Genomic DNA, 16,184 nt, shown 5'->3' with positions numbered 1-16,184 from the left:
AAATGTAATATAGTGATTTTATCAGCCATCCTGAGCTTCCAAGAGCTAAACATTTTTATTCCATCTGTTCACAAAGTCTTTACACACTATCTTGCTCACTTACCCACATCCATATTCATCATTTTACACACATTACACAGATCTGTTTTTCTTTTTCCTTATTCTTCTTTTCGCCTTTTCTCTCCTTTGTTCTTTTCTTCCAAAAAATAAACCCTAATAATTAAATTCCACAATCTGCATATTCCAAACTTCCTTGCTTCACAAACATACCCAACCAATACTTCCCAATCTTTACCATTCAACTAATTAATAACCTCATTCATATCCAACGCATTTACACCAAACCACTTTCTTCTAATATCTCTTAAAATTGGGCAAGTTCCCAAAAAATGAGCTGTAGATTCAAGTTCCGGTAGGTTGCACATTGAACACAAGCCTTTCTTCTTCCCTATGCAGTCCATTGTTTAGACTAAGTTGCCTACATTTAACTCTAAAAATTACACCTATAAATGACATACTACATACAACCATAATATGACTTATACCCTAAACCCCACATCAAACTTTTATACAAAACATTATATTCAGCTCATCACCCCCTTTTAATCCATTTACTCCTTACTTTTTCCTTAATCCTTCCCAATATAAAAGTTAGCTGATCCCTCTATTCTTTTTTATTATTAAATAACAATCATATTTATTTGCTAGTTCTTGCCATCGCTTAAACCAACCTACTTCCTTCATTACTAAGTTCAACTAATTTTCTTGGCAACCTGATAGTTAAAAAATTTTCAATATATAGAAAATTGTGACAGTAAATTCACACTGGTTTCAAGATATAAACAACAATTAGGCACACTAAAAGTCATTCCTAGGATTTTTTAATGGTAAATCTCTGGAACCCTTCATATTCTTTGATATTCATAAAATCCCAGACTTCAGCCTCGTATGCCACTATTGATCTACAAATATCTTTTAACTGCCCACTTAGCAGAAACCAGAATCTTCTTTGGACATAAAAATTACCCAAAACATTGTTAAATAGCATTTTAGATGTTAAAACTCTATTCATTGCATGAGTTCTGGAGAACAATAGTGATAGTTATACCTAAATATATATATAAATTTATCAACTAATTCTAGTACGCATTCATTAACCCACTTCCGCTGTTCATTTTTTCCTAATTTCCCACCTCTTCTATTTATGATTGATCCATGATTTTGGACTTGTTTAAATTTATTCTTAACTTATCACAACATTGCTACCATGTTTTGTAGGAATTTAATAAAATTACAGTACTGGGGAGGATGACATACCTCAACTATCACAATCTGACTGTTTCCTAATACTGCCTTCCACAGAAAGTGGATATTTACAAAATACAAAAATGTAACAAGAATTACATACCAGTAGCATATTTAATAAATCAATTTCTTTAGACCAGCGAAGGTGAATGAATTTCCCTTTGGATGAGTGATGATATGTTGAGCCTTTGAGTATAACTACAGTATTGAAAGCCTTTCCAGTAAAAAAAAAAGTAGCACAAGAGGGTAGAGACAAAAAATATCCAAATAAAATCAAGTGCAGATATGCTTCAGTGACTATTATTTAACTTAATCAGATTTCGTAATATATTTACATTAATACAATAGAATTAATATAAATTCTTGGAACTTACCAAGAACCATTAAACTTTTATTAATGTTATTTGCTTCTTCCAATGTTTTTCCTTCACTATGAGTTTTTTTGGTCATTTCACTTCCAGCTAAATCTACAAAATTAATTTTTCCTTGTTTTGAAATAAATACACCATTTTCCATCTGAAAAAAATGTTAAAATAATTACCAGGAAAATACCAATTATAATGTATTCTTTCTGTGCAAAATATGTACTGTATAATAAAAATAAACAATTGTAAAATTTATGTGATTAACAAAATATTTATAAATAATAAACTACACAGCATAAATTACTGATTCCTCAATTAAATATTCTATTTTACAAATGTATTATATCTTATCTAGTATAATATAAAATATACTGATGCACTGGTAAAACAGGATGGATAATCATAGATTTATCCTGTTTTACACCTATATTGGTGGGTTAAAAGAAAATCTCCAATTTTTTTAAAAGATTTTTTGTAGTAACTTTTAAAGCCAAATTATAACTTCTTTCACAACTGGATTGCAACACACAGAGGTATTATGAAATCCACCCTTAATCACCTTCCAAAGCAGAATTGAGAACTAAATATGAGTTTAAATGAGAAAAACTGCTCTCATCATCTTTATTTCCCAAATATAATAAATATGTTCATTTAACAGTTGCAATTTAGATTCACCATTCAGTGTGATGAAATTCACTACTGATGACTATTCTCTAACCAATCATCGGAATAAATTTATTTTCATTTATTATAAAATTACACTGAATGAGATGTCAAATGGATGAATGTATATCGCAAATGTATTTAAAATCATTACTAGACAAAATCACTGTTGTATCATCTGCATAAAATACTACTTGAATTTTTTCATCATTGATATAAATTAAAAAATAACGGTATTGAAAAAAAATTAAAAATATAGATACAAATTCAAAATAATGGTATTAAATAAAATGACCTATTATTGAATACCATAGTACTCCAGCTGATATTTAAATAAATTGATGCCAATAATTTCTAACTACTCTTGTGTCTGCCCTAATGGTAATGAAACATTGATAGTAAGTAAAAATATAAGAGTAGCTGGCTACTATAAAAAATGGTGTTTTGAAAAAATAAAATGACTGGATATTGTTTAAAATTGAAGTTTTAATAAAAATTCATCAGAAAGATAAGAAACTTAAAAAAAAAATATTTTTTAAAAACTTTAGGCTTATGTTTTATGTCTGTTAGTACATTCAACATTAGATAATTTGGTAGCATAAATAACTATGAAGATAACAAAACTGTAAAGAGAGTAAAAAAATTAGAGTAAATAAAATAGTAAAAATGAAAGACTCAAAGAATAACTGAACAGGTAGGATCTAGAAAATACATTATTGTTAATCAGTTTTTATATGATTAACAGAAAGAAATTTATAAAGAATAAAACAACTTATATGATATGTCATGTGATTTGTTTTCAATTTCAGTTTTGTTCAATTATTAATTGTTACATAAATAGTACAAAAGAATAACACCAATTATTTATTTTATAAGAAAACTTCAATGTGTAACATAATTTGTCATAAGTAACATGACATGACAATGTACAAAGTAAAAAAAAAACAAACTTTTTTCTAGAAACAGTTCAAGAAATAAAACTAATAATAAATTTGAAGACAGAATAAGAAAATATAGAAAGAAAGAAAACAATATTTAATATTCTATCACTGAAATAAAAAAAGAAAAACAAGTAAGCAGACAGACATTTTATTGACATTGTCAAGTTCAATATCAAACTAATGACATTTCATTATTGTGTGATGAAAATATATTGATTTTTTTATTGCAACATTGAATATATTAAATCACTAAACATACATACATACATACACACACACACACACACACACACATATATATATATATATATATATATACATATATATATATATGAGAATATATATGTATGCACACATATACTACACAGATAGACAGAGGGAGGGAGAAAAAGAAACAGAGAGAGACTGAGTGAGATGGAGGAAGTTGTGTATTTTAAATTAATACCTAACAATTTTATTTTTAATTCTAATTATTATCATTGTCAAGATTTACAGTAATGAATTAATACTGATCAGAGTTAGTAAAACATTTTTATTCACTCTTTAATTTAAGGATTGGCATATAATTTTACATGCACATGAGAAATACGGGTTTAAGAAATACAACACACTTATAGTTTGTAAAATTTGATTGCATTAAATTAATAAATAAGCTTTGTTTATTTACGAAAACGGTAACAAAAAATATAGCTATTATCAAGAGTCACAAGCATCCCATACCACACTTTACAAGGTGAGGAATAAAATAGTTTCCCACTATATTCTACACACAACCAATATCATAATAGCTTGCCAAGCCTGCAAAAATAAAGCTGATGTTTGCCCAGCAAGTGATACCACAGGGATTGACTGAGTATAGTGAGCTCTATTTCTCACATAGAAAGTAACTTTAATTAATGCCTCAGGTACCTCAGGTGCATTACATTTATCATAGTTATAAGAAAGACTGGCAGAACAACAAATTAATATATCCTTTTCTGATAAAAAACAATGTATTAACTGCACTACTTCAGTTCAGTAGGGGAATAATTTATATCATAAATAATAAAAAATCTGCAAAACTTCTTGTTAGGGTCATGGGATTAGATAACTGTATAGCTTAAAAATGAATGATTCCATATATCTGGAATATCTGAAGAAGTAGCAAATGTTAAAAGATAAGCATGTAAGTAAAAATATAAAGTGAAAAGCCAAAACTGTATTTAATTCTTTTTTCCTTTTAGTAATCCCAGAAACAGCCAAGCCCTTCCATATAAATCATAGTGAATAATCTCATAATAAATCTCTCTTTAAAAGCAAACATTGACAAATACCCATTCATCTATTCACTAAAAAAAAACCATCATAAATGACAAAGTCTCTTTCTGTAATACCATAGTAATGTTTTTTCCACACAAAGATTACATGTTTAAAATTATGATTAACTTAATATGCTTAACTGAACAATATTGTTTCTACAGGAGTGGTGCTGGCTTGTGACCACATAATAAATGAGCAATACCAATTGTTTCCATATGTTATCATTTATTTCCTAACATTACAAAATTAAGCCAGCAAGCAAGAGATTTAACTGAGAAATCATATAAAATTTAGACTTTTCATCAAATAGCAACACTTTTGTCCAAATTATATTAAAATTCTTTATATGTTCTGATTTCCGTTTTAGAAAGGTTTTAATATGTATATCTGAAATCTACTTTTCAAGTACTTTATTTTAATATCCCATTTAGTGAGATTCTAACAACTTCATTTATCAGCTTTCAAAAAACAGTGATTACCCCACCTACCATTTTCTTTTTCTAAAATCACTGTATAATTAACCCCATTTACTTGATTGAGATAAATAAAATTTTTATCTAATATACCATACTGCTTTGAATTTAAAATGCACCTTTTTTTACACATTAAAGGATCAAAATGTCAGGTGCATCTTAAATTCGAGGTGCATCTTCAGTTGGAGGTCTAATGTGATTTGACATAAACACACAGTCAATAGGTGTAAAGCTGAAGTATTTGAATCTGTACGCCTGTTTAACACTGAATGGAGACTAGACAGGAAACGTGAAAGAACATTTGTCATCATGTATAGAACATACACAAATTTCTAGAAAGATGCCTCATCTCAAAGAGCTTTACATCTCAACAACTTTATTGCTGTTGACATCATAATTTAGTGATGAGTCATTGCTCTGGAATTTGTGCATGTGCTCTATGCATGATGACAAACATTCTTTCAAGTTTTCTGTCTAACCTTCATTTGATATTGAACAGGTGTATGACATACTTGATATACTACTACAGTTGTAGATTAATCTGGGTTTTTAATAACCGTTCCAGTCTACCTGTTTGTTGTGTTTTTCTAACCAGACAAGACCCTATAGATCTTTATTTTGTTTACAAAATTTTTTTTTTTTTAGTTTATTTCTTTAATTTTTGTGGGTTAAATTTTGTCATCATCATGGACAAACATTATACATATGATGAAGACTTTAAACACAAGGCTATGCACTGAACAAATCAGAAATCATGCGGCCAGTAAACAGTTCTCAGTAAACAAAGAAAATGTGTGTCAGTGGCACAGTATGAAACAGAAAAGCGTGTAAATGAATGAAGAAATTTTTTTTAGGACTAAAACACAGAAAATATTCAGAAATTGATGCTGCTGTTTTGTCCTATTTCAAGGAACTCCACACAAAAGGTCTTCTAGTGACAAAAGATGAATTGATGTTAAAGACAAGGGAAATTGACAGTAATAATGGTTTTCAATTTAAAGTTAACCATGGAAGTGTAAGAAATTCATGAAAAGGCAATGTCTGACACTGTTGTTGCAGAACCTCCATTTGCTAGAAGTTACCATTGGATTATGAGCATAAATTAGTGTAATATCAACATTTCGTAATGGATCTACAATCAAAGAAACAATATGTCTCAGTCAAAAAAGTAATGCTGATGAAGTTGCTGTGTTCTTTGATAAGCCACCAAATAACACCATAAATGAGAAGGGACAAAACAAGTAACGGTAAAAACAACTGGAATGAGAAAGACCTACTGTAATTTATAATAAATAAATTGTACAGTATTTTAATATTTTTATTTTTTCCAGAAATTATCTACTAAATTTAGGATGCGTCTTAAATTCAATAGTGTCTTAAAATCGAAGAAATACAATCCTATCTATATAATTTTATCATCAGACATTTACTTCATAAAAAAAATAATAAATAACAAAAATTACCACTGGCATTATGAAGTTACAAGGACATAAATAAACAAAAATTCCATCCAAATATTAATCCTCCTCCCAATGTACAACATAATAAAATAAATGTCCTACAATTAACAGTGACCAGTCAGACTTATTTTCTGACCCATAACTACACAATAATAATCGTACCCACTGATTACTTAATTTATCATCTATGTGAAATTTTCACAAAATAATTATTTAAAAAAAAAGGATTTTGGATTACATTAGATTTTATAAGGAACAGGAGACCTAGCTTTAAATACAGTAAAGCCAGATAAGGTGAGTAAACAGATCACCCAATAATTTTTAAAATCTCCCAGATAGAAAACTTAGTTCTTAACAGTTTTGCTACCCCACTGGACCTTCTGGCTGCTAGAAGGTACCATTATGATACCATAAATGGAACAGGGCAGTGGCTGAACCAATATCCACATATCATCTACATATAAAAAATAAAGGATAAGGAAAAGGTTGAGGTGAAGAAGAAGGCAGATTCAACCCACAAAGGACTGTCTGTAAAACAGGGTAATTTACAGCTTATCCAGATTCAAAAAGTGAAGAATAATCATATGCAAACAATTGCTTTATTGAGATATGTCAAAAAATAATATTCGGTTACAAAACAGTATGAATATAATTACGTTAAAATGATATAATTTAGTTACCTGTTGTTCAGAAGTAATATTTACAGTGAGAATGGTATGGCTTCTACTGGAATGTTCATTCATACTATGACTACCAACAGATCTATTTCTCATACCTGCAAAAGATGAGATAAAGGTCAAACAAAAATAATAAATGTCTAATTATTGTTAAAAATAAAACATTATAAAAAATAATTATTTAAGACATTGGAGGATTTTGTTACTATGCTACATTTCCAAACACATAAAATTATGCCAAAGATATACAAGCTGTACATCAATCATCCAAATCGATAATACACAAAGAAAAAACATAAAAGAATAAAACCGCAAAAGTCGTTTCTCATGAAAACCAATATAAGTATGAGAAAAAACAACAGTGGCTAAAACTATTTTGTGTATTTAAATATTTTACGGCAAATAACTGTTTAAAAAAAATTTGATATCCTTAATTGTTTCTGAAATTAACGCATAATACTGATGGGAAAAAACGTAAATCAGAGTAAAGGCTAAAAATATAAATGTTTGATCAGAAAAAGATATATTTTATTCAAATAAATTTCATTTCTTAATTATTTATGAGAACAAAAAATATTCTACTTCCAACCCTTATTAAAAAGACGAACATCTGTGTAGTAAGATGTATTTGCAATTATTTATATTTCTGTGTACATATATAGAACGTTGCCATTTTATAAATTATAAGTTCTAAAAGTAACAAGAATTCAATGTTTTTAATCCAGAATTGTACCTTTTTTATTTTATATAATTGTATTTTTATACAACTGTTTATTGTTTATATTTTTTATAAATAATTACAACAGTAGATTATTTTATTTTATATATGTATACATAGAATATGGTTACACAGAGAATATTTTTAAGTTTGTACTGCAGGCTATTGATGTCAATATTGATTGTTGTGCTATACAACTTATCTGGCAAGTTGACTGCTACTTCTATGAAGAAAGCTTTTTTGAGCTTGAATTAGCTAAAATAAATTCCATTAATATCATGCAGCGATGTTTTGGAACAAAAGGTGGTAAATAACCACAAAGACAATCTGTCTATGAATTGAAGAATAAATTGGAGAACACAGAGTTTCTATCTAAAAAGAAATGTTCTGGCCATGTGACAATGTAGTCCAGGTAGATCTACTGGATTAACAAGTTTAAAATTATAAATTCTGCAACTGACTGGGTAGAAAATTTTGTGAAAGCAATTGAAAATGATACATTATCACACTTAGTGTAAAGATAAAACGATTCCAATAAACTCTTACATAAAGATCTCTGTGTGAACACGCAGGAACCCATTAGTGAAGAAAATATTTTCTTTCATCTTTAATTTTGGTGAAGAGTGTTTGTTTCATATTGGTGAAATTAACAGATTCTATAAACAAATATAGGGAACAGAAAACACTAGAGCACTAGAGAAACTGTGCAATATACATACAATTTGCCTACAGTAATGTGTTTTGTGATATTTCTCATGAAAAAGTACATGAATAGGTTTTTTCCACAAACACACAGTAACTGGAGGAATTTATCTAAACAATAGCTAATGCCTCAACTCAAGGAAGATACTGAGAACTTCTTTCTTGTACAAGATGGAGCTCTGTCTCACTGGCACATAGAGGTTCAAAATTATCTGCATGAAGACCTTCCCAGCAGTTGTATTGGTCGCAACTGATGAAAACATGGCATTGGTACATTGTTCACCAACAAATCCAAATTTAATGCCTTTGAACTAATTTTTATGGGGTTTTCAAAACACAAAGCTTTGTCCTTTTCATTCCTGTTGATGTAGATGACATAAAATAACAACACATCACAAACACTATTAGTGTTGAGCAGGATATACTTTCACATGTTTGGGATGAATTGGACTACCATATCTATTACCTCACAAACGATACACACTTGAAACAATTAAATACACAAACTTTAAAGAAATTTCCTGTAGAGCCATTTAAGTAATAATAATAATGATAATAATAATAATAAAATGTTTTCAAATGTTTCCATATTTGAAAAATAGATTTTTTACAAACCATTAAAAATGTCTATTTCATTTGTAACCACCATTTATAAATTTACTTATTATATTTCAGTGCAAATGAGCTTAATCATATTGATAGCCAATTGGAAAATGGGACTGATAACAATTTACACTATCTGTCAATGTAGTTAACATCAGCTGTAAATATTAAGGATTAAACAGAAAATATATAATTTATGCATTGCAATGCACCCTGTGGAATATGAAACAAAGTATATGTGTGTCATAATATACAATAAAGCAACTAGCTGATTAATTACAGAGAACATGTGAAATTAGTAATAATCTTTCACAAATTCAAACGTATTTCTCCATTTCAAAAGTAAACCCATCATCACTTCATAGACAGTAAATATTAACATATATATACATTATGTATATATATTATATATGTATATTAACGTAATAATATATAAATAAAACAGAAAGGAAAATCAATAGAAATGAATGTAACCGATAGCACTCTTTTACCTTCTTCAAGAACAGCCAATAAGTCATCTAATTCTTCACAATCAACAGTAAATAAATTTTCAACAAAAAATCCTCTGGTTTTCTTTGACCATCTTACTGCTAATGGTTTCCTAGCTGAACCTGGATTTAGAAGATCAATTACCTGAAAAAAATTTTATAAATAAATTGTAACAATCTTTTTAATGCATCATAGATGTGGAAAATATAAAAAAAACCCTAGAGGAAAGGTCTATCAAACAAGTTATGAGTACTACTTACTGAAGTCACGTCCAACTTATTGAAGTACTTAAATAAGTTGAACGTGAGAGAAAAAATATAAAAAAATGATAACTTTTTGGACAGAGCTTGTACAAATAGTTCATATCAGCTGAACTGTACAGCTGCCTTGCACACATCTCCATCTATCTGAATGGAGATGCATGTCCATCTCCATTCTCTTTTACTTCCTACTAAACTTTACACTTCCCACTTTGAGCTTCCTTTTAGTTATTAAATTTTTTTTTTTTGGCCTCAATTTTTTGGATTTTTATTTATCCTTCCAGCACTGTTTTAATCAATTCTTCTCTGCTGATAGTACAACAGCCTTAGATTTATTTTTCTGAATTGTGGTTAAGCTTTTCTTCATGTCAACCTCTTTTCTTCACACTTCTTTATTTTTCAGTTAGCTAATTTATCTTTCTCAGACTTCCTCCGTGCCTATGTTTCAAATGCTTATAGCCTTTCCCATATTGATTTTTCTTGGTGTCTATCTATCTATTTATGTCTATCTATTTTCTTAAGTACTTCTATATGAATGTGTATAGAAGTACTTAAACATTTCCTTAAGCCTCATTCCATGTTACTACATAGTAACTCTTTCTTTATGAAAAGTGCTTCCTTAAACATTCCTATTCTTGTTTTGATTTCTGGAATCTTCTGTTAACATGATACTTCATTATATGTGTGAGGTGTGGTTATTAAATAACAAGACTAATGCTGCTACAGAAGAACTGCGTGTGTGCCAAATTTGTACAACCGACTGTTGTGTAGTGTGAAGCCTACTCTTTTGATTGTGGCCACTCCAGTTTTTATAGACATATTAATCTGGCTGTGGCCTTTGTTTGGATATCTGTTGTTTTTTGTTTTGCCGAAATGATAAAATGATAATTGATTGCCATATACTTTTATTAAAAAAAGTATATGGCAATGAATGTTTTTCACAAGCATGAGATTTTGAGTAGTTTAAGCATCTCCAAGGTGGCCGAAAAGATGTTGAAGATGATGATTTGCCCGGGTTGCCCTTCCACATCAAAACCGAATAAAAATATTAAAAAATTGGTAATTTGATCTGATCTGACCGTTGGTTAACTATTCATGCGATTACTGGAACTGTAGGAATTGACAAAGAATGCGTAAGGCAAATTTTACATAACAATTTTAACATGCAAAAAGTGTGTGTGAAAATGGTGCCTAAAATTCTCACAATTGAACAAAAAGAAGCTTTGAATGCCATTGAAAATGACCCAAACTTCTTAGAAAGAGTGATAATGTGATAAATCTTGGTTTTTCACTTATGATCCTGAAACTGCATCAATCCATGCATTGGAAGGCCCCAACTTCACCGAAAGCTAAAAAATATTGAATAAGCAAATCAAAATTCAAAGCGATGATGATTGTTTTTTAGATACTCACGGGATTGTGTACCTTCACTGGGTTCTTGAAGGTCAAACTACTAATCAACATTACTACCTTGAGGTCCTTGCTCAATTCCATGAAAAAATAAGAAAAAAACCACCCGAATTGTGGAAGAAGAAGTCATGGGTTCTTCATCAGGACAACAGACTGGTTCATACTGCATTTCTATCAAGACGTTTCTAACCAAGTATAACATCTCAGTGTTAGACCATTTTCCTTATTTACCTGACCTGTCACCATGTGACATTTAACTGTTCCCCAAGGTCAAATTTGCATTAAAAGGAACAAGATTTCAGACTGTTGAAGCTGTGAAAGAAAAAGTGGCACACATCATGAAAAAGCTTGCAGAAGAAGACTTCCAGCACTGTATCAAACAATAGAAAATTTGCATGGAGCATTGCAGGGATAGAGGAGGGGTGTAAATTGAAGGAGATAATAACTAAATATGTATAAATTTAAAATAAAATATTTTACAGCATTAGTCTTTTTATCTAATAGCCATACCTCATATTGTTTTACTTTCTTCTGTTGAATAAACATTTGGCTCTTGTCTCATTTATTATTCATTTTGTTGAACTCATTAATTATTTATATTATATAAAAAATAAATAACATCCAATAAAGTGCTTACTAATTCATAATCACATTTTATATTAATGGATTTTTTTAAATTCAGAAAAGAGCAATAAGTATGTGGCTTGGGTACTAGCCCTTTAAGACACATAATTCTCAAATATATTAAATCAACGGTTATGTCTGAGTTTGAATATTATGTTTAATGTATGACTAAAAGTAATAAGTTTAAAAAATATAAATATAAAATATAAGTTGATGGTTTATGACATAACACTAGACATACATGGGTCTCAATCTTAAACAGGATTATCAAAGCAAAGACTTTTTACACAAATTTATTTTCTCTTATAATGACAATTTAAATTATATGCAATTTAAGCAAATTTCTGGAGTAAAATAGTTGAATAATCCCCTCCCATACTCTAGAGCAGTGATTCTCAACCTTTTTAGCACCCCAATCCCCAAAAATTTAAAAAAAATGTACAATGAATATTTAGTAAACCCCCAACCACAACCCAATGAAACCTAGTTAAAACTACTTAGCTGCATTAATAAGTATGAACATGCATATATGAAGTGTTAAAACATGAAGAATTTACAGCTTCCAACTTGATATATACGTGCTCCTTATAATTTGGTCTTTGCTGTGAGAGTGTCATGTTCAAACATGCACTATATGTTTGAACAAGTTATGCTCTCAGCAGTATAAAAGAAGCATAAGGGATTGCAGAATGTCAGTTTAGTTTCGAATGCAAAGTATGTGTCTGGTGCCTTTATTTAGGCTTTTAAAAGCGTAGTTTCATTGAAAATAATAATAACTGAGGACAAAAAAAAATTCAGTTTTTTAGTGCATGGTCCAAATGGTGTAACTGTTTATTTTTTCAATTAGATTCTTATGTAAAATGGATACATTTGTAAAAAAAATGATAGTGAGCCATCTACATCCAGTGAACTGATTGGTAAAAAGACAAGATTGTACAATGACATCCTGACCCCGAAGGGGAAGACACCCTCCCGCATCCACTCCATTTCTAGCCCTTATGGGCTTTACCGAAGGTCATCTTTGAAACCTTGACTTTTGACATATTCCAGTCCACCTGACTGGATGGAAAGCCACAGTGCATCGTTTGCTTTCAAGTCCTTTCCGATGAAAGCATGAAGCAATCAAAATTAATTTGACACTTGGAAACTAAACATCCAGATCACAAAAGCAAGCCCTTGGAATTTTTCAAAAAAAAATTACATACTTTGAGAAATGAACAAGCTTTTATTTGTAAATCAAGTCATACTGATAAAATTACACTTAAAGCATTTTGTCTTGTAGCATTAAGAGTAGCTAAGATGTCCAAACCCAACACAATCACAGAAAACCTCATATTGCCTGCTGCAATTGATATGGTAAGTATTTTAATAGGCGTGGAAGAAGCAAAAATATTGAAAAAAATGCCACTTTCTAACAACACATTTTGAAGGCAAATTGATAACAAGGCTGCCGATGTTCATGATCAGATAATTCAGCAAGTGAGTATAAGTGGATTTTGTGGTATTCAATTTGATTAATCTACAGATGTGGTAAACATTTCTCAGTTCTTATGTTTTGTGAGATATGAATGAAATAGGGGCAGATCAGTCAAAGAAAATATGTTGTTTTGCAACAGAACAATGTCTTTTTGATGTTTTTTATTAAGCTACTAAAAAGATAACATAGACTGGACAAAATGTATTGTAATATGTAGTAATAGTACAAAGATGATAACAGGAAAGAACAGTGGATTTCTGAAAAAATTAAAAGATTGCATACCAAGGGCAGAATGGACGCACTACTTCCTTCACAGACATATTCTTGCCACAAAAAATACACAGAAAAATCTCAAACAAATTCTTTGTAAAGCTGTATGAATGATTAATTTTATTACAGAAGTCATATGGTTATTGTGGGGGAAAATGTTGACCCGATTATTGGAATTGCAAGATGAATTAACAACATTTTTCCAGTATAAACAAACGCCATTCTCAATTATTTTTCAGGATAATGCGTATATATTGCTGTTGAATTCAACAGCAATATATATTCAGCTAAGTAACTACTTAGCTGATGTATTTTCACATTTAAACAACATGAATGTGAATTTACAAGGATGTGATAAAAAAATTTTATTGATGACAGACAAAGTTCATGCTTTTATTAAGAATCTTGTTATCTGGATAATTTGCCTTTCAAAGCAAAATTCTGATATGTTTCCACTCATTTCCAATTATACTGAGAAAAATGTGGGTGAAGAATACATTATTGTTCACCACAGTTTGGATAGCACGAACATGGATTTGCGTGAGCTAAAAAGTTAAAACGCATTTTGTCTTGATTCATTTTTATCTCCCAGAAGATAAAAATGATTTCTCAAATATGAGTACTGAATCCATTTAGTGAAAACATTGCAGCTGCTAAGTTATTAGTTGAGATTCACGACCAGCTCATTAAAATAACTCTCAATAAGTGTTACAACTACAATTCACATCTCAAGAGTTAGATTTGTTATGGCTTGCTCGTCAAAGTGAATATGGCAATTTAGTCACAGAAGCAATGAAAATATTAATCCCTTCCGTGACGTCTTACCTCTGTGATAAGGATTTTTCATCTATGGTTGTGCTAAAAACTAAATATAGGAATTATCTTTTATCAGTTGAAAACAATTGTTTTTGTGTGCTTCTAATATAGATCCACATATAGAGAAACTTTTAAATGAAAAACAGATGCAACCATCTCATTAATCTACTTTCTTTACAAGCGCAATTATAGATGTAACTGAAATATTTATAATAAATGATTTTTTTCTAATAAAATGATTTCATTATTGTTTATGTGTAAATTTGTAGGCTAATTTTGCAATCCCCCTTTCATATCACAAAGACCTCGAGGTTGAGAAATGCAGCTCTTGAGGATTGCTCAGATATTTTAAGCAATGGGGACTGGTTAGTGCCCCAGATTTATAATGGTACAGAATGTGTGCTCAAAATCAAATGATTATTTTGCTACATTGTAATTTCAAAAATCTGTATAAAAGTACAAAATTTTTCCTTATTAGTAAGGATTTATCACATGTACTGAATAAATAATATAATAGTTGTTATATTGTTTACTAATATAAATAATAATACTACAAAGTCAAAAATAAAATGTAATGTAACACTATCGAAGTACCGTAAAATTGTAGCTGTCATAAATAATGACAAATATTATAAAATCAATAAGTACATTGAATATATAGAGTGTACGTGTATATATATATATATATATATATATATATATATAAATACGTACACTATCTTTTTATATATAAATATAATAATTATAATCAAATATATATAAAGTATACATGTGCATATCAATAAAATGTCAAACTTTATTTAAATTTAGTTTGAAGAGTTCAATAATCTTTTTAATGTAATCTAATGCTATTAACAAATGGAAAATAAAAGAATAATAGAGAAAGGTAGTAGAGGGAAAGGAAATGATGAATAAAAGGTATAAAAGATAGAATTATAATAAGTACCACCCGAGTCTAACAAAAGTTTCATTCATTCACTGTAATTTTTAAAGATCACTAACTTAAAACGTTTACTAACATAGGTCAAGGGGATATTTTACAAGCAAGGTTATGTATAATAGGTTTTTTCTATAAAAAAAAAACATTTGACTGTTTTGAAGTACTTCTATATTCCTTTATATGCTCTAATCTTTTAATCTTGAAAATTTTTCCATATTCCTAAATTATATGTTTTGTAAATTCTGTAAGGAAACAGACAAGTGAAGCAATTGGAAAAAGGCTGATAAATAAAATTCAATTTTTATCATATAAAAAATAGAGAAGGTTAGCTGCAATTGGCATAAGGCTGTAGTTACTGAAATATAATAAATAAATAAAATGCATTTTACTGTCCTCTTTAGATTTTTTTTGTATTTCATGAAATTAAAGAATACTTGTAGCTGCACTTACTCAAAATTAATTTATTGAACTGGGATCCAGCATTCTAACATTGACTTTATTGTAAATACTTTTATCAATAATATCAAATACAATCTAAGTTTCAGTCGATCAAAGTTCGGATAACCAAGGTAGTATGAATATATGTAATTATCTCAGTATTCCACCATTAACATAAAAAAAAAAATTTAACTATTAGGTTAAATACATATATATATATAATATCTATTTTGAATAATTAGTTGAATTCATGC

General features: G+C 29.2%; 1 protein-coding gene across 1 annotated transcript in view; it reads right to left on the bottom strand.

The window, feature by feature from the left end:
- Positions 1-16,184, bottom strand: part of LOC142322708 (kinesin-like protein KIF12) — a 180,863-nt gene that overhangs the window by 79,561 nt on the left and 85,118 nt on the right. The window contains exons 6-8 of the mRNA XM_075361785.1: positions 9,698-9,839; positions 7,187-7,281; positions 1,680-1,821 (exon numbers count right to left, since the gene is read on the bottom strand). Coding sequence (XP_075217900.1) covers positions 1,680-1,821; positions 7,187-7,281; positions 9,698-9,839 — 379 coding nt within the window. The remainder of the gene's footprint in view (positions 1-1,679; positions 1,822-7,186; positions 7,282-9,697; positions 9,840-16,184) is intronic.

Source organism: Lycorma delicatula, chromosome 4 (assembly GCF_047948215.1).
Source record: "Lycorma delicatula isolate Av1 chromosome 4, ASM4794821v1, whole genome shotgun sequence".
Lineage (NCBI taxonomy): Eukaryota > Metazoa > Arthropoda > Insecta > Hemiptera > Fulgoridae > Lycorma > Lycorma delicatula.
The sequence above is the reverse complement of the archived record's forward strand: the minus strand, read 5'-3'. Positions and strand labels throughout refer to the sequence as shown.